Source organism: Saimiri boliviensis, chromosome 8 (assembly GCF_048565385.1).
Source record: "Saimiri boliviensis isolate mSaiBol1 chromosome 8, mSaiBol1.pri, whole genome shotgun sequence".
Lineage (NCBI taxonomy): Eukaryota > Metazoa > Chordata > Mammalia > Primates > Cebidae > Saimiri > Saimiri boliviensis.
The window spans coordinates 37,627,526-37,647,268 of NC_133456.1; the positions used below are offsets into that span (position 1 = coordinate 37,627,526).

Below are 19,743 nucleotides of genomic sequence, written 5' to 3' on the forward strand. Positions count from 1 at the left end.
ACTATATATTAAATTAAACTGAAGTACCATATTTAAAATTGCTTTAGGGTAGTGGTTCCCAACTCTGGCTACACATTAGAATCACCTGGGGAACTTTAAATGATTTACCGGTGCCCAAACCTAGAGCCTCCGATTTAACTGCTTTGGGAGGATCTTATTCACCAGAGAATCTTTTTCTCCTTGTTCTTGTGGAGGACAGAGTGTTCATGGCTCTTAAAATTATCACGTCACCTTTTCAACACCAGAATTAATGGAGGGACTTGAGAAAAAAATGCTGTGACTACTTCTCCATCCTTCTGACCATTCATTCATTCATCTGCCCGTCTTTCTGTATGGGTATGACACTATGTCAAGGAGTGCAGAGAACACCAATATAAATATTTGAGTTGTATTAGCAGCTCTACTGGCTACAGATGTCTTTATAAACTGCATTAAATTTAAGGATAACTTTACTGTAGAAACATTCTGATCAGAAAAACTGCAAAACAGTGACATATACTATTTTGAAATGTTCTGATTTTTAAAAAATTAACTTTTTAATTGAACTATAACAAACATGTATTATAGGAAAGTGTGCAGTTATAAGCACATATTTAAATAAATTATCATCAGATAAACATAATCATGCCCTTCTCGCCTCCCCAAAGGTACCACCATTCTAACTTCTAACATCATAATAGCTTTGCCGGTCTTTAAATTTTATATAAATGGAATAAAATAGCATACGTTCCTTTTGTCTGGCTTCTTTTTTTTTTTTTTTTTTGAGATGGAGTCTTACCCTGTCACCCAGGCTGGAGTGCAATGGCGGGATATCAGCTCACTGCAATCTGCATCTCCTGGGTTCAAGCACTCTCCTGCCTCAGCCTCCTGATTAGCTGGGACTACAGGCACCTGCCACCACACTCAGCTAAACTTTTTTTGTATTTTAAGTAGAGACGGGGTTTCACCATGTTGGTGGTCTCCAACTCCTGACCTCAGGTGATCCACTTGTCTCAGCTTCCCAAAGTGCTGGGATACAGGCGTGGGCCACTGCGTCTGGCCAGGCTTCCTTTTCTCAACATTGTGAGATGTATCCATGTTGTTCGGTATAGCAATAGTTTCCTCAGTTTTATTTTTGTGTAGTATCCCATTGAATGAATACTACAATTAGATATCTAGGAGTTGGTTATACATCAAAGGGGTAGAATGTAGGCCTTTCAAGTTATGGCAATTTGGTAGTTGTAATGGAATCACATTACGGCTTTAACTTACATTTCTTATAGCTAATGAGGTTGACCATTTGGGTAGCTTCTTTAGTGAAGTGTCCAAGTCTCACGCTTATTTATTTATTTTTTTTATGAGCTTGCCTGTTTATTTTAGTTTTATAAAAAACGGGAAAAACAGTACTAGGCATGCCAAGAAAGGACAAAGCCACATTCCTACCTATGTTACTAACCTGGGAGGAGAAAACAGGAATAATAATAAGGACAAGAAAAATAGCTTAATGTCTTCCCTAGAACTAAAACAAAACTTCTTTCAGGAGTGTGGCACCGGTTGGGAATACGAAAGTATTCAGTCACCAGTCATTCTTGCCTGGACTGCAGGCTGGACAGAACCCTCACCCTGATCCCTGAAAACAGATTCACCTGTGAGGTCAACCACTCTTACCCTCTGCAGTAGTCCCCCACTCCCTCTCTTTTGTGTAGATTAAGGCCCTGCTGCTCAGTTATGGGAAGGAGAGTTCAGGAGATGCTAAAATCATACGCTAAGTGGATAATTTCCTTCCAGAGTACCAGTCTGTAAGGATGGAAGAGGAATTGAGGATCCACAAGTGCAGGAAGCACAGACATGAACAGAGAAAATCCCGCTTACTGGAGCTGGAAGTGCTTGAGCTTGGTAACCAGCAGTTTGTACTGGGCACCCAGGGGTGCCATGGATGCTACATCTACAAATATCAGTTGCTCCAAGGGTCCCGTTTCATTGGTTGCTTCGGAGGGACATAAGGTACGGCTCACTTCCTGGTAGTTGTAGCTCCTCTGGTATCTAAAGTAGCCAATATAGGGGGAAAAAATCAACAAGAACAAGAAAGAGACTCAATGACTGATCAGGGAAAGGAGTCTATCTCATTTTGCTTTTCTCCAAATTTGTTTTCAAGTCCTTATGTTTTGATTTTTAGACTGGAACTATCAATAGTAATTTTAGAACTAGTGTTGTTGGCGTTGGGTTGTAGGATATGATAAAAGGGCTGTGAAGACTGTTCTGTGCTGACCAGTTCACTTCAGTGACGTCTACATTACGCTAAGCCGTTCTTCAAATTCAATGAGGAATAAATACCCAATTTCAGGGGAAAACTGTCCTGATAAAACAACCAGCTGATTCCATTTTCCAGTCTTCAAACTGCTGCTAAAATGAGAGTAAAGAAAGCCCTGGAGTCCAAGTCAAAGCTATCAAAGTTAGTATTTCAATCCTCAAATTCTTCAACCTTTAAAAATAATGTTATGTGACAATGTTGCATGGCTTCCAGGTTTTTCTTTCTTTCTTTCTTTCTTTTTTTTTTTTTGAGACGGAGTTTCACTCTTGTTACCCAGGCTGGAGTGCAATGGCACGATCTCGGCTCACCGCAACCTCCGCCTCCTGGGTTCAGGCAATTCTCCTGCCTCAGCCTCCTGAGTAGCTGGGATTACAGGCACGTGCCACCATGCCCAGCTGAATTTTTGTATTTTTAGTAGAGACGGGGTTTCACCATGTTGACCAGGATGGTCTCGATCTCTTGACCTCGTGATCCACCCGCCTCGGCCTCCCAAAGTGCTGGGATTACAGGCTTGAGCCACCGCGCCCGGCCTCTTTCTTTTTTTAATTAGTGCGATAGTCCCTTTTACACTTCTCCCCTGAAAAAATATAAACTTGAGGAGGGCAGCCACTTCATTGTTTTTCCACTGCTGTCTCTCCAGCACCCACCACTTAATAGTGCTCAATAAATATTATTGAATGAAGAATTAGGGGAAGAGTTACTCATTTATGTTAACTGCTGGACATAGCCCATTGGATGGCTATTGGTCAACCCAGTACCCAAAAGCTACAGAATATCCTGGTATGATTTAAAAATGGTAAAAGCTCTTCTAGGTGTTGCCAATCTAGGTAGAGTGCTCATCTAAAAATTGAACAAAGCGAACAGGTCAGGGCATGCACCATGATCATTATTTGCACTTTGTATGCAGAATGTCATGTCGCGACATTCCAAATGTCTGATTTTTCCTTTCATTAGGGAAAAGATCAATTAAGTTCTAGGACATTGAAGAAAACCAAATGTAGCAAAGCTGCCTGGGAGAAAACCCACTTACAGTCCTTGGAAGAGCAGAGGAACCTGCCAGGACAGCACCTCTTTCTGCTGGCGAACCACAACAAGGACTGGGTAGTTGAGATTCTCAGAGGAGCTGTTCACATACACTCTCACGGCAGTCACCTGCATGAGAGGGTAGAAAGAGGTAATGTAAAATGCACATATGCACATACACAAACACTCGCGCGTGTGCACACACACACAACGCACATGCATACACACCCCATAGCTGTCATATGAGGCTCAGAAACACTTTAATTTCTGACATTGTCTTCTCATGATGTCCCATATGTCCAATCCAAATGTCCCAGATGTTTCTCCTCATTCATATTGTAACCAGAGTGGGTCTCAACTTTGATTGCACATTGAAATTGCATGGGGGATTTTTAAAAAATGATGCCTAAATCCAACCTGCCAAAATTCTGATTCAGTTAATCTTGGATGAGGCTAAATTATGGAGCCTTCAAACAGCAAGCTGGGGAGTTTGAGCTGACCAGGCAACACAAGATTTTGAGGATGAACCCAGAATAGAAAAAGAAAGATACTGATGTGCTTTTCTTCTTATCTGAATATAAATGCTAAAGATACAAATAGCTAAAAATAACAATGTTCACAAAGCCACCCTCCTTCAAAAGCAAATCCTACAAGACCTTCAATTGCTGAAAAACTTTAATTTTGGGTTGGTAGATCATTCTGTGTTTCAAATAAAAATGTCATGACCACATTTTATTAAAGCCTAACAGATGGTCTGGTGCTCCCACCAACAATAAATCATGACGCCTCCTGAGCAACAGATATCGCAGGGTGGAGTATTCTTCTCTTTCTCTTGCTCTGAGGTATAAATCAATCCTTGACACAAAATGCTTTTTTTACGTCAGTAACTCCATAGGTCTTTCTGAATATGCGCATGTCAAACCTATTAAGAATTTAACCCAGGCTGGGCGCGGTGGCTCAAGCCTGTAATCCCAGCACTTTGGGAGGCTGAGGCGGGTGGATCACGAGGTCAAGAGATCGAGACCATCCTGGTCAACATGGTGAAACCCCATCTCTACTAAAAATACAAAAAATTAGCTGGGCATGGTGGCACGTGCCTGTAATCCCAGCTACTCAGGACGCTGAGGCAGAAGAATTGCCTGAACCCAGGAGGCGGAGGTTGCGGTGAGCCGAGATCGCGCCATTGCACTCCAGCCTGGGTAACGAGTGAAACGCCGTCTCAAAAAAAAAAAAAGAATTTAACCCTATTATGGTTATTTTAAAGACAGGAAATTGGAAGTGACTTTGGATCTAGATGGTATTGGTTTTTTTTTTTTTCTTTTCTTTTCTTTTTTTTTTTTTTTTAAACAGAATCTCCCCCTGTTGCCCAGGCTGGAGTGCAATGGTGCAATTTTGGCTTACTGCAAACTCTGCCTCCCGGATTCAAGAGATCTTCGTGCCTCAGACTTTCAAGCAGCTGGGATTACAGGCGTGCACCACCATGCCCAGCTAATTTTTGTAGTTTTAGTAGAGACAGGGTTTCACCATATTGGCCAGGCTGGTCTCAAATTCCTGACCTCAAGTGATTGGCCCACTTCGGCCTCCCAAAGTGCTGGGATTACAGGTGTGAGACATTGCCCCTGGCCTTCTTTCAATTTTTATACCACAGGCAACATGGAAGAGAACAAAATAGAAGAGAGATAGGGTAAAAACAACAACAAAAAAATTTGATCTTCCATATGAGATTTTGTTTTTCTAATGTCTTAGTATTCTCTTGAAAATTTCTTTATTAAGAAAAAGAATATAAAACAAGAAAATCCTGCAATTAATCCCTAATGATGTATTGGGCATTCAAAATGTAAATTGGGAGGAAACGGAATAGCATATATTGCCATTTGGATATCTCATATCATTCTCCTTAATCAAGCCACTGCATTGCTTTTTAAATGTTAAAATAGCCCAAGAATAACTTACTAATTGGATAGGAAGTGCTTGCTCTGAAGGGAGAGTTTTCTTGTGCCTACACTCTACGTGTTTCCATGGAAATTATGCTGCAGCTGAGAATTGCCACATATCTCTACTGAGACTTCTTTCTGAAGCTCTGAATCTTCACAGGCACCTCATACTCAAAGTGTCTGAAATGGAATCCATCACTCCCTTCACTCCTAACTTTAATTTCTTCTGAATTCCCTTGCTTGTTGAATGGCCCCATCATGTAGCCATTCATTGAAGCCTGAAGCTGGAGATTCATCCTTGATTCCTGCTTCTTGAGCTCCCTTGCTTCCATCTCCTTAATACTGTTCACACCCAAATCCTCCTCTCCGCCCAGAGTGACTCTCTCTCAGTCCTGCATCACAGTGACCTTCCTTGATAGTCCCCTATCTGGTCTTCCGACACCAGAGTTGCACTTGCTAGGAGGGCAGTTTCACCTGTCATTCCTCACTCCCCTTCAGTGGCTCTGAAGAGTTTTTGGATTTACCCCAAAGTAACAAGAATACTATAATGAGTGCTCATGTACTTATCCAGTTTTAATAATTATTAACAAATATATTTAATTTATATCTCCTATCTCCCATATACCTCCACCACTGGATTATTTGAAAGTATACACCAGGCCAGACATAGTGGCTCACGCCTGTAATCTCCTTTGAGAGACTGAGGTGGGCGGATCACCTGAGGTCGGGAGTTCAAGACCAGCCTGACCAACATGGAGAAACCCCGTCTCTACAAAAAAAAACAAAATTAGCTGGGTGTGATGGTGCCTGCCTGTAATCCCAGCTACTCGGGAGACTGAGGCAGGAGAACTGCTTGAACCTGGGAGGTGGAGGTTTCAGTGAACTGAGATCACCCATTGCACTCCAGCCTGAGCCACAGAGCAAAAATCCATCAAAAAGAAAGAAAGAAACAAACACACCAAAGATATTCTCATTTATCTGCACCACAGTTCAGTCTATATCTCTAAGACACGAAGCCTTATCTTTTTAACTTAAATACAACACCATTATCCCACTTGATAAAATTAATAATCTTAAAAATTATTTACATCCACATAGCATTTGAATTTTTCAATTGTTTCAAAATGTTTTCTCTAGTTAAAAAAAAATTGGGCACAAACAAGATCTGTTGTATTTGAACACTGTATTTGGTTCATATGTCTTTTGAATCTCTTTTAGTACAAAGGGTACCCTTTCCTCCTTTTAGGGGACACTTGTTTGTTAAAGAAAGCAGCTCACAAAACAACAATACAAGTCTGCAGAAGAACCAGCATTGCTGATTGCACCCTGCAGTGTCATTGAACAGGTTTTATTGATCTCCTGTATTGCCTGCAAACTGGTAGTCAGATCTAGAGGCTTCATTAGACTCAAGTCGTCAAATTTCTCAATCTTTTTCCTGGGTTTTGAGTCATAGTCAAGGAAGTTTTCATTATTCCTAGTTACTGAAGGATTTACTCATGTTTACCTTTAGTATTTTATGGTTTCATCCTAAAAATTATTTAAACCTCGAATCCCTTCGCCATCAATACTAGTATGTGGTATAAGGAGTGATTGCAATTTTATCTTTGTTTCATATGGCTCTCCAGTTATCCCAACATCACTTACTTAAAAGTTCATCTTTTCTCCATGGATTTGAATCCCTCAAGCCTCTTCTTGATCTCTTCTGTGCCTTCGTCTCTGGTTTCTTTGCCTACCAGCACGCCCACTGCCTTGTCATTCCCAATTACTGTTTCTCAAAAGGGTAATGTCTTCAGTGTCGACTGGTCTTTGGATATCTTAATTCTTAAAGTCTTCCTTGGGGAAGTCTTCCTTAACATTTTCCTACCCTACCAAATAGGTGGTGTCCCTTCCTTTTGCAGGGATGCTGTGTGGCCTCTAATTACCTCTACATGGTGTCTCTACCACGCATAGCATTCTTAAAATGCGGTCAACTTTATTACTTTTTCTTGGCCATTTCTTTTATCACTCAAATTGAGATATAATTCATATATCACACAATCCATTCTTTTAAAGTGCAGAATTCAGTAGTTTTTAATATATTCACCAAATTGTGCAACCATCACCGCTATCTAATTCTAGAACATTTTTCTCACCCCAAAAAGAAACCTGTACCCATTGGCAGTCACTCCTCATGCCTTCCTTCCCCCAATCCCTGGCAATCACTAATCTAATTTTTGTCTTTATGGATTTGCCTATATTTCAAATAAATGGAATAATGTGCCCTTCTGTATCTGGCTTATTTCCTTAGCATAATGTTTTTAAGGTTAATCCATGTTGTAGTATATATCAGTACTTTATTCCTTTTTATTACTAAATAATATTCCATTTCATGCATATACCACATCATGCTTATCCATTCTTTGGTTGATGGACATTTGGTTGTTTTCTCTTTTTAGCTATCATAAATGTTGCTATGAACATTTGCATACAAATTTTCTTTTCTTTTCTTTTTTTTTTTTTTTGAGACGGAGTTTCACTCTTGTTACCCAGGCTGGAGTGCAATGGCGCGATCTCGGCTCACCGCAACCTCCGCCTCCTGGGTTCAAGCAATTCTCCTGCCTCAGCCTCCTGAGTAGCTGGGATTACAGGCACGTGCCACCATGCCCAGCTGATTTTTAGTATTTTCAGCAGAGACGGGGTTTCACCACGTTGACCAGGATGGTCTCGATCTCTTGACCTCGTGATCCACCCGTCTCGGCCTCCCAAAGTGCTGGGATTACAGGCTTGAGCCACCGCGCCCGGCCAGAAATTTTCATGTGAACATATATTTTCAGTTCTTTTGGGTATATGCCTATGAGTAGAATTGCTGGGAGAGATGGTAACTATGCTTCACTTTTTGTGGAACTGCCAACATGTCTTCCAAAGAGGTAGTCATTTTACATTCCAATAATTTACCTAGCAAGCAATATATAAGGGCTCCAGTTTCTCTGTATCCTTGCCAACACTTGTCACTATCTGTCTTTTTGAATGTAGCCATCCTAGTGGGTGTAAAGTTGCATCTCACTGTGCACCATAGAATATTTTAACTGCTAGTTTACCTCCTTGGCTCTTCTAGGAAGATGCAGACTTTATCTTTGGCATCCTTAGTGCCTGGCAGAGTGCATTAGCTTAGAAGCAGGCTCACTTTTGAGGCTGTAATACAGACACTCACCAGGATTACATAGCATGTGTTTTTAGAGCACACTTTGGTTTGGCTTAAAATCTATAGTTGTTAGAACAGAGATAAAACCTAAGGAGCTTGTCTGCCTCCCTTTTTTCACCTAAGATGCAACCTCCTCCTCCGTTCTTAAGTACTTAATGTCAGACAGGATTTCCTTCAATTTTTTCTTCACACTTTGATCTAAGGCAAAGATTTTCAAATTTTAGTCTGCTTTTTAGCAAAGCAAATCCCTCAAGTCAACCCCCAGCATTTCTAGCTCAGCAGATCAAGAATAGAACTTAAAAATATAAATTTTTAACAAGTGGCTGGGGGATTCTGATTTACACGGGTGGGGACTACACTTTGGGAAGGATTGTTCCAAAGAAACCGTATAATGGATAGTTCATTTGTCAGCAGCTTGCCAACTGCCCAGTATTTGAGATGTACACCCGTGAGATCACCAATGTCAGAGCTGGTCTGGAAGCTGGCGTTTGCTGAGGCTGACACTGGACTGGTAGAACAGACATATCACTGCCTCGTTTATCCCACTTCACTGTTCATCTCCACACCCTCATTTTATTCCTGATCTGGCTTTTACAATCCACTTATCTTTTTTATTATTTAATAATGTTCTTACTAGTCCTTATGAAAACAAACTCAGAGATACTGGCCGTAATAAATTGCAAAAAAGTATGTTAGAATAGAAGATAGAAGCCACTGGGCAGTTTTTCAAGATGAACAGATAGTGGATTACCTCCAGGAAAGAATATAAAAATTTGCTTTGCCTTTCCCCAGGCTAATGTGCAGCTGAGAAAATTGGATTACATTTGCAGCAGCGAAGAAAGCTGTGTAAAGGCAAACCTAAATGAAGGACAGGGTATTGACCATGCTTAATGGGCCCTGACACCTTGTGAAAGGCCATTTCTAAGAGCTAAGATTTTTCCTCTTGTTGCTGCTTCCTGTTGTCATGACAACAAGAGCACTTTATTACATAAATCTTGTTTGCTTCCTGTGTTTACTACAAGCAGGAAATTGAATTATAGCTAGCTAAGAGAGAACTATTTAAATACTTACATCTCTGATATTATATAGATCACAGTTACAAAAGGTCTTAAAGCTTGGAGACTCTCCTTTTACTGTTTCAGCATGTCAGTACAAAATTATAAGGAATATATTTCTGTTGCATAAGAGAATGGAAATGAATTCAATTCAGGAATCTAGTTTATTTTTGCTAAAATAATGAGACTGCAGCCTCTGTTATTTGGAATATTAGGTTACGAATCAGATATTATTGATTTCCATTATTTAGTACACCCCATCTGTCTCTCTCTCTCCTTCTGTCTCTCGTATGCAAATGGAAACTGTATTTCAGGATGTGGTGCTGAAGAAGCACTAACTGCTTCTCTTTAGGTCTCAGCCAGCTGCAGAACTTTGCTTTGTCTTTGGCCTCATTCACATAGCTCATTTCTCCATTTTTCTGCCCTGGAAAATAAATATAGCCAGGGGACCCAAATGAAGTTGGTATTATATTGAACAGTAATGTGCAAGCCTTGATTCTGTATCATCAGGTTAGTTTCCTAGGATGCTGTAACAAGGTACCACAAAGTAGGTGGCTTGAAACAACATAAAGTTTTTCTTTCATAGTTCTTCAGACTAGAAGTCTGAATCAAGGTGTTAGCTGGGCCAAGACCCTGTGAGACTTTCCTCTGGATAGAAACCTTCCTTGCCTCTTCCTGGCTTCTGGTGGTGTCTGTCAACCCCTGGCATTCCTTGGTGTGCTCATCACTCCCTTCTCTGCCTCTGTTGTTATATAGCGTTCCCCTGGGTGTCTCTGTCTTCACATGCTGTTCTCTGTGTGTGCCTGTGTCCAGATTTCCCTCTTCTTAGAAGTATTTCAGTCATACTGGATTGGAACCCTAATGACCTCATCTTAACTTGATCACATCTACGAAGACAATACTTCCAAATAAGTTCACATTCATAGGTTCTAGGGGTTAGGACTTCAACATATATTTTTTGGACAATAAATCAACCCATAATATGAGGTTTGTAGGATTTTAAAGAAATAAACCATTCTCCAAAACACTACCATTCCCTCACTGTCATATTATCTTCAGCTTTTACTTACTTGCTGTTAAATTAACACGGAGACCAGGCCTGAAAAATTCCTGAGCAGACAAAGCCAATTAGGCCTCATAAATGTCCTGAGACTTGCTCAACTTGCAAATATAAGTTGGGATCACAGGTGCGATGGTTCATGCCTGTAATCGCAGCACTTTGGGAGGCCGAGGCGGGTGGATCACCAGAGGTCAGGAGTTCAAGACCAGCCTGACCAATATGGTGAGACCCCGTCTCTAATAAAAATACAAAAATTAGCTGGGGGTGGTGGTCGTTGGCACCTGTAATCCCAGCTACTTGGGAGGCTGAGACAGAAGAATTGCTTGAACCCAGGAGGCGAGATTGCAGTGAGCTGATTGTGCCACTGCACTGCACTCCAGCCTGGGCAACAGAGCCAGATTCTGTCAAAAATGAAAACAAAAGATGAAACTTGAGGCAAACCAATCAGAAGCCACAAACTAACTTATAGCTCTGTAACTAGGAACTTTCCAGCAGGATAGACCAAGTAAAGCAGTTGTGAAATTGAACCAATAAAATATTTTCTTTTCTTCATTTCTGTTTTCACCCTATCAAAGCTTTCTGCTTGTGTTCCCTTGGCTGAGCCCAGGAAACCACTTCTGGTTTGGAGCTGCCTCACTGATGCATCTCTGTTTGCTCAAATACACTCTTTAAATTCTTATTGTGCTTCAGTTTACTTTTTAACACTGCCAAGCCTCTTCATGGGATTGCATGTCACAGCTGGCTGACTGAAGATGGGACTTCTGGGAGAGTCCAGTGACTGTTATATAAAAACAGCTGCCCCTTAGCAAAGCAGCCTTGCAGTCCTGAATCCCTTTCTTTTCAGAAGCTAGCAATTCTCATTAAATGGAGCATTTCATCCCAAGCTTTTCATAACTACTGCAGGGAGTTGAACTACTTCAATCACAATTATGCTTTTTTTTTTTTTTAAAAAGATAAGCATTAAAATAATTTCTATAGTTATCGATGTGACTGTTTAAGATTCCCTCAGTCCGATTCAGCCTTTAAAACTATCTTCTATACACTTACAGTATAATAAAGAAAGAGATGTAGACCTAGATTTTATTTCTGGCACTAACACCTACTAGCTAGGTGGCCTTGGACAAATCACTTAAGTTATCTGGGCCTCGGTGTCTTTAATTGTAGAATGGGAACAGTAACACCCAGACTACCTATATCCCTGGGCAGCTTCATCGGTCAAATGGTGGATGAAGTGGGACTGTGTTTTGTGACTTCAAAGAGCACCAGGGAGTGCAGAAGGCAGAGCTGTTTCCATTCCCATCCATTGATTAGTTGATCAGTTATTGACTGCTGTCTATGTGTGGAGACACACTTGTAAGCCCAATCACCCTTGGCAAAAAAATTATACAGTCTGTGTCATGTAGGATATTAATTTCCTTTCACAGCCTGACTTCTAGCTAGCCTGGAAGAGTGCATTCATAAAGTGCAGTTTATTCCTTGGGAGCTATTTATTCCCTATACTTTTAAATTCTCAGCATTTTGTACTCAGAGCACTTTTCTAGAAAGAGGCAGTTTCCAGACCTCATCTTGCCAATTTAATTATGCCAACTATAATCTAGAATAAATACAGTCATATAAGCCTTCATCCTTTGGTTTATGATCTAGGTTTACATTAAAATGTTCAATTGAATAAAAACATGGGAAAACATTAAAGAGAGGGATAGTCATTGGCAGGCCAAGCATACAGAAAAAAAGCACAGTCAGATTCTGCCTACTTTCTGATGAACTCTGTTCAATCAATAAATGTTTGACTGCCTATCCTGTGCCAGGCATTGTTCTGGACACAGGAGATACATTAATCAGCAGTGTACACATAGCACACTTCTCTTCAATATCAGAGGTTTGCAAACAGGCCATTATATTGACATTCAAGTTCCTGTGGGGATTGCATGACATACATTCTGGGGGAATATTTTCCTAAAGGATGAGTAGGAATTAACCAGAAAAGTAGGGGGAGGGCAGGGCAAGATAAATTTCTAAACAAAGGGGACAATGTAGTAAACACAAGGAAGAAGAGAGATGGTGAAAGAAGCGTATTTGAAGAATTAAGAGAATATTAGTTTGGCTGGAGACTGAGGTGCATGAAGGGCTATTATAATCCTGAAGAGTGTTATAAATCATGTTGGGGCAGTTGGGGCTTTTTACTCTAAGGACAGAATTGTTGCCATGCTCATCCCTGGAAACTCTATGTTGCCTCTGTGGCTGCTGAACAGCTGCTTCCTTGCATTGTTTCCCAAGTCAAAGTCGAGAGAAAGCAGATCTGATTGGCAGCACCTTGGCCACATGCCCATGCCGGAGCTTGGTGGTGGAGGGGGGTAAAAATAAGAGGTGGGATGAAAAAGTCTGTTGTGAAAAGGGTTCTACCTCTAGCTAACACTCACGAAATGGAGAATTTCCCCCAAACATGTAAGAATGCTGTATTAATCCATTTTCATACTACTATGAAGAAATACCCAACACTGGATGATTTAGAAAGAAAAAGAAGTTTAATGGACTCACAGTTCCACATGGCTGGGGAGGCTTCACAATCGTGGCAGAAGGCAAAGGAGCAGCAAAGGCACGTCTTACATGGTGGCAGGCAAGACAGCATATGCAGGGGAACTGCTCTTTATAAAGCCATTAGATCTTCTGAGACATCACAATCACAAGAACAGCATGGGAAAAACCACCCCCATTATTCAGTTACCGCCCACTGGTCCCCTCTCATGACACATGGGGATTATAAGAGCTACAATTTGAGTGGGAACATGGCCAAACCGTATCAAATGGGGTTCGGACTGGGCAGTCAAAACATGGCTAAGCTCCCTTACACTTGGGACTCTTTTAATATGCAACAAATAGCAAGACTATCTTACAGAGCAGTTGTTCCATGGAACATACTTTGAGAAATGTTGTCTTGGATATTTTTTCACAGGAACTGGTATAAAGATATTAAGTCCTGTAGAGTCTAACCAATTCTGAGCTATCTTTGCCTCTCACTCCAAGAGCTAATCGTTTTCTGCTTCTCCACATTTCTCAGTTTTTGCATTGGTCTCTTTCCTTTATTATTATTATTATTATTTTGAGATGGAGTTTCGCTTTTGTTGCCCAGCTCGAGTGCAATGACACAATCTCGGCTCACTGCAACTTCTGCCTCCTCGGTTCAAGTGATTCTCCTGTCTCAGCCTCCCAAGTAGCTGGGGTTATAGTCAGGCACCACCACGCCCAGCTAATGTTTTATATTTTTAGTAGACATGGGATTTCACCATGTTTGCCAGGCTAGTCTTGAACTCCTGGCCTCAGGTGTCCACCACCTCAGCCTCCCAAAGTGCTGGGATTACAGGCGTGAGCCACTGGGGCCGGATGCATTGGTTTCTCAGTGCCACTGACCTCCCTCTGGCTTTAGACATCCCCAGACTCCTGGGAGGCAGCCATCAGCCTGGGTTGGTTCAGCCTCCTTGCAGGTATCTGAATGTGGTCATCTCCTGTGCATGATTGCTTTTCTCCTCTTTATCTTTCCTGTCTCTTTCTCTCTATCTCTTGCTAGATCTCATACTCCTGTGAGGGGATTAGAAAAGGAAAAATAATTATTTTTCTGGTTTGAGGCAGAACTCAAGTATCCGTGCCCTGGATTTTATTTCTATGCATTGCAGGCAAGTGTCTTCTAGAGCTGTTCTGGGGCCTACTTAATTAATGCTGTGAAGAGGAAAAAGCAGTAGAAAATTACTGTTATGATTATAAGAGTTATGATCTGACACTTATCAGCCATTTATTTTTGTAATAGAATTTATCGCCAAACTGGTGCCTTTTATAATTTTAAATACATGTTTTTCAGGGTGTAAGTATTACCTAAAGGAAACTGCTTTCTAAATGAGACAAAACCAATCGTCTGTAAACATCTTCTTCTTCAAGACAACTTAAGGAAGTCCATGTTTAAGAGAGAAAACCATTTCTAATCGTGGAGAGATCATTGTGGCAGAGATGATCCATACCACTTTAATTCACTCTGATGCTCAGAGGAGATGCTTCTCATTAAACGGATGAAGGTATGGGAAATGGCAGCAGCACCCCAGCTTTCTACCCTACTACATATCGATCCTTGCCTATGTCTGGGCCCACGAAGCCATTTCCAACAAATGCCCCAGCTTCAGCTCCCTCCATGAAAATGTTTGATGGGGTTGGTTTTGGGGTTACTCAGCATCCAAAACCCTTGCATGTTCTGGAGGAACCACCCCCACTCCACCCCACTGTATGAGTTTTGTAGGATGCAAGGCTGCCTATAGATGTCAAAGGGGCCAGATACAGGACCCATGCTTGGCTAGTTTGCCCATTTGGTACATTCAATTGTGAGTAAATGACATGAAAATGAAGGGAGAGTTTAGAGTTCACTGGCAATGGTGATATCGATGGTGTCCACAGCAGCAGGGTCAAGGGGTGACCATATCTGGTGGCAGTGGAGGTGGTGGTGTCAAGGAAAAACCCCAACCAAACCATTCCTGTGGCATGACTGCTGCTATAATATCCTGCAGTGTAGTCTTCCTTGGTCCCCAAATGCTGTCTGAGCCTGGTAACTTAATGTTTGTGAGCTACTGGGCATCTTTTAAATGAATTCTTTCTCTGCTTATATTTGCCAGTTGATTTCTGTTGTTTGTAGCTAAGACCCACACAGGAACCTATGTCCTCTTTCGTTTTCTGTCCGTGGCACTCACACCTCTCAGCTATTTTAGCGTCTCCCTGTCTACAGATCTCCCCAAATCTTATTGCACCCCTAGATCTCACCACTGTTTGTCCTTATCCTCCAATGTCTATCCCTTTGCTGCACAGATCAATATCGTCTGACTCTCAGAAAGCTACAATTCTTCATCCCTGGTGAAGGTGGTATAGAGAGAAAAGGGAAACAAATACAGGATATTATTTAGAAGGTAGGGGAAAAGAAGAAAATACAACTGTGGGTACTCAAATGTTAACTTTTTGGCTCATAACATATGCTCCCAGGTAGGAGGTTATTTAAGATAGATGTGAGTCACTTTGTCCACAAAAGGGCAATTTAATCTAGAGGGACAGAAATAGTTGGTTAGTCCTGTTTGTCATGGCTTATCTTCATGGCTGCTTAGTGGGGACCCAGAAATACCAGTTCTCAGGAATAACACTTCCATGAAATAACAGGCTAACTGCTTGGGTCTCCAAGCTGCCCTGTTCCTGGCACGAAGAGGAATCCAGCATTGATGGAAATAAAACACACACACATGCTACACACACACACACACACCAATCATCTGTAAACATCTTCCTCTTCACAACTAAAGCTTACCCCCTGGGATCCACAGAGAGTCAGAGTAAGACCATGGTACATGGGAGGCTGTGGCTCTTTAAAACACTAAAGAAAGTGTGACAACTTCACGGTTTTACTTAATATCAACCCTGCTTGCCTGGTATACAGACAAATGGATGGCTGGACAATTCATAAGGGGAAAACAATAATAAAAAATCTCTTTTAAGTTTTCAGTAATCGTAAGGGAGTCAGATATAGTCTTAAATTACACAATCAAAATACATGACTGTGAAAATATGGTATGATATTTAAAAATTATTTTTATGGTTGTTGATAAGCATAGCCAATGTGCTCCCGTGGGCACATCTTGTGATTTAGTTGAAATACACTGAGGAAATACCCTTAGGAACTTGAATTGCATTCCTAGCTATGCTTCAAACTAGTACATGATTTTGGGCAAGTAATTTATATCACTGAATCTCAGTTTTCTTCTCTGTTAAATGGGAAGAGACTGGGGGATGTAAAAGGCACTTTTCCTAAAAACAGAAATACCATTTGACCCAGTAATCACATTACTGGGTATATGCCCAAAGGAATGTAAATCATTCTATTATAAAGACACCTGCATGCATATATTCACTGCAGCACCATTCACATTAGCAGAGACATAGAATTAACCCAAATGCCCATCAATGATAGATTGAATAAAGAAAATGTGGCACATAGACATCATGGAATACTGGTGTCTTTTTTTCAGCCATAAAAAAGAATGAGATTATGTCTTTTGCAGGGACATGAATGGAGCTGGAGATCATAATCCTTAGCAAACTAACACGGGAACAGAAAACCAAATAACACATGTTCTCACATATAAGTGAAAGCTAAATGATGAGAACACATGGACACAAAGAGGGAACAACACACATTGGGGCCTACTGGAGGGTGGAGGATGGGAGGAGAGAGAAGATCAGGAAAAATAACCGAGTTGGGTGATAAAATAATCTGGGTGATGAAATAATCTGTACAACAAAGCCCCATGACACAAATTACCTATATAACAAACCTGCACAGGTACCCCTGAACTTAAAATAAAAGTTAAAAGAGAAATAAAATAAAATTTCAAGAAAAAACCAATTTTTTAAAAAGGTCCTTTGAGTGCTCAAAATATAGCTACCTCTTATAGTTTCAAAGGATTTTTATGTGTTTCTTTTAGTGATGGGGAAAAAAAACCATAAAAAAGTCTCAAATGCAAAAAGTCTCCAATTATCTTTCTGTAGCTAAAGAGAGTTGACAAAGATAAGCTTGTTGACTTGGATAAAGGAAATGATGGCACATGACATCAACACAAATATATACTGACTGCCTAAGGAACACATGTTCTTCATCTTCCACCACTTGAAGATAAAGTTCCACCACTGGAACACTATAGCAAAACCTTGATAATGGGGCATCAGCCCTCTAGCAACTGAGATTATTCATCATGGCTCTGAATCAGAAAGTAAAGAACAAAATTTATCTCTATTCTAAGAAAATAGAATATGCTTGCCATTAGCAAAGCCTCAAACAACCACAGGATATTGCCCAGAAAAGAGGGAGAATCTTGATGGGCCGACCATGTTAATAAGAAATTGGAAAGACAAAAAAGATAGGAGAAGTAGAGAGACACAGATGCATAAGGAAAGGGAGTTATAAGAGAATGGTCGAGTTTAGCAAGGCTGATAGCAGAAGGGAAGGTTGAGAATGAAGATAAGAACACTGAGTACCAGGTGTTGAGCTGCTTCCAAGACTTCGCACCAAGGCAAAGTATAAATGTAAACATGCACACAATAGTAATACTAAAAATATAGGGAGATATTTTCAACAAATGATGCTGGAACAACTGGACGGCATATGTAGAAAAAACTCCCATCTACACAGAGGCCTTATATCATTCACAAAAATTAACTCAAAATGGATTATATACCTAAATGTAAAATGAAAAACTATAAAACTTCCAAAAGATAGCAGAGGAGAAAAATCTAGGTGACTTTTTATTTGGTGACAGCTTTTTATGTACATCATTAAAAGCCTGATCAATGAAAAAAATTAATATGATACTTTATTAAAATAAAAATGTCTGCTCTGTGTAAGACACTACTAAGAAAAGGAAAAGACAAGGCTCAGACAGGGAGAAAATATTCATAAAATGTTTATCTGATAAAGGACTGGTATCCAAAATCTACGAAGAACTCTTAAAACTCAACAGTAATGAATCAAACAACCAAATTTAAAAATAGGCAAAAGATCTAAAAAGACACCTCACAAAGAAGATATATAGATGGTAAACAAGCATATGAAAATATGCTCAACAATGTTGGAATCTGCAATTAAAGGGAACTGTAAACTAAAGCAACAATCAGATGCTTATTAGAATGAATGCTTATTAGAACCATACAATTATTAGAATGGCTAAAAGACAAAATTCTGATACCTACAAATGTTGATGAGGTTGTGGAGCAACAGGAACTCTCATTCATTGATGGTGGTAATTCAAAATGATACAGTCACTTTAGAAGAAAGACGGTTTGACACTTTCTTACGAAGCTAAACATAGTCTTACTACATACTCCAGCAATCATACACCTAGGTATTTACCCAAATTAGTTGAAAACTTATGTCCACACAACCCCCCCCCACAGTTTATAGCAGCTTTATTCATAATTGCTGAAAATTGATAGCAACCAAGATGTCCTTCAATAAAGGTATGGATAAACACACTATGTTATATCCAGACAATGAAATATTATTCAGCATTAAAAAGAAATGAGGCATCAAGCCATGAAAAGACATGGAGGAACCTTAATGTTTTACATATTGCTATGCAAAAGAAGCAAGTAGAAACATCTACAAGCTGTATGATTCCAACTTCTGCCTTCTTAGGGTCCTGGCTAGGTCTGAAAATAAAATTGGCCTAAGATAGATCAACAGGAGAAAAGCATACAAAGTTAATATAAATTTTTTGTGACACAGACACCCTCATGAGGAAATGAAGACCCAAAGACACAGTTAGATTTGAATACTTATATACTGAATTAGACAAAGAGTAGTAAATTGTAAAGATGTGACCAGGCAGAGGGGCTTGGGCTAAGGTAGTTAATGGCAGGGAGAAGTGGCTAGGAAGATAAGGGTTAGTCTAATAATGTTTGTACGAGATGACCTTTCTCAACTCCTCACCCTTGATGATGAGACTGTTACTTTCCTTTTAGTATAGAGAGAGTATCTTTCACATGAATTACATTTCCTGCTTTTAAGAAACAGAATGAGGGTCAGAGTGATCTTCTTGCATCTGTTGTTTTTCAAGTGCTTTTAATTCAAAATAGTCAATATGCCAGAGTAGCATATTGGGGAGTGGCATGTTCTGAACTCCTTCACAACTACATGGCATTCTGGAAAAGGCAAAACTATAGAGACAATAAAAATAAAACAAAATCAGTGGTTGTCAGTGGTTCAAGAGGAGGGAATCAAGGATGAATTAATGGAACACAGAATATTGAAAATTAAATTGGCCTAAGATAGATCAAGAGGAGAAAAGCACACAAAATTAATATACATTTTTTTGTGACACGGACACCCTCATGAGGAAATGAAGACCTAAAGACACAGTTAGATTTGAGTACTTACATACTGAATTAGACAAAGAGTAGTACATTGTAAAGATGTGACAAGGCAAAGCGGGGTGAAACTATTCTGTACATGCCATAATGGTGGATATACAACATTATGCATTTCTCAAAATCTGTAGAACTGTGCAACACCAAGAGTGAACCCTAATGTAAAATACAGATTTTAGTTAATAATAAATACATATTGGTTCACTATTAGTGCACTTCAATAATGAAAGATGTTAATAAAGGGGAAAATTTTATGGGGG

The 19,743-nt window shown here is 40.1% G+C and overlaps 1 protein-coding gene across 4 annotated transcripts in view; it reads right to left on the bottom strand.

Annotated features, from left to right (window-relative positions):
* Positions 1–19,743, bottom strand: part of SIDT1 (SID1 transmembrane family member 1) — an 85,232-nt gene that overhangs the window by 52,681 nt on the left and 12,808 nt on the right. For all 4 annotated transcript variants that reach the window (XM_039477473.2, XM_039477474.2, XM_074404366.1 and 1 more), the window contains exons 2-3: positions 3,321–3,442; positions 1,852–2,022 (exon numbers count right to left, since the gene is read on the bottom strand). In XM_039477473.2, the coding sequence (XP_039333407.1) occupies positions 1,852–2,022; positions 3,321–3,442 (293 nt within the window). The remainder of the gene's footprint in view (positions 1–1,851; positions 2,023–3,320; positions 3,443–19,743) is intronic.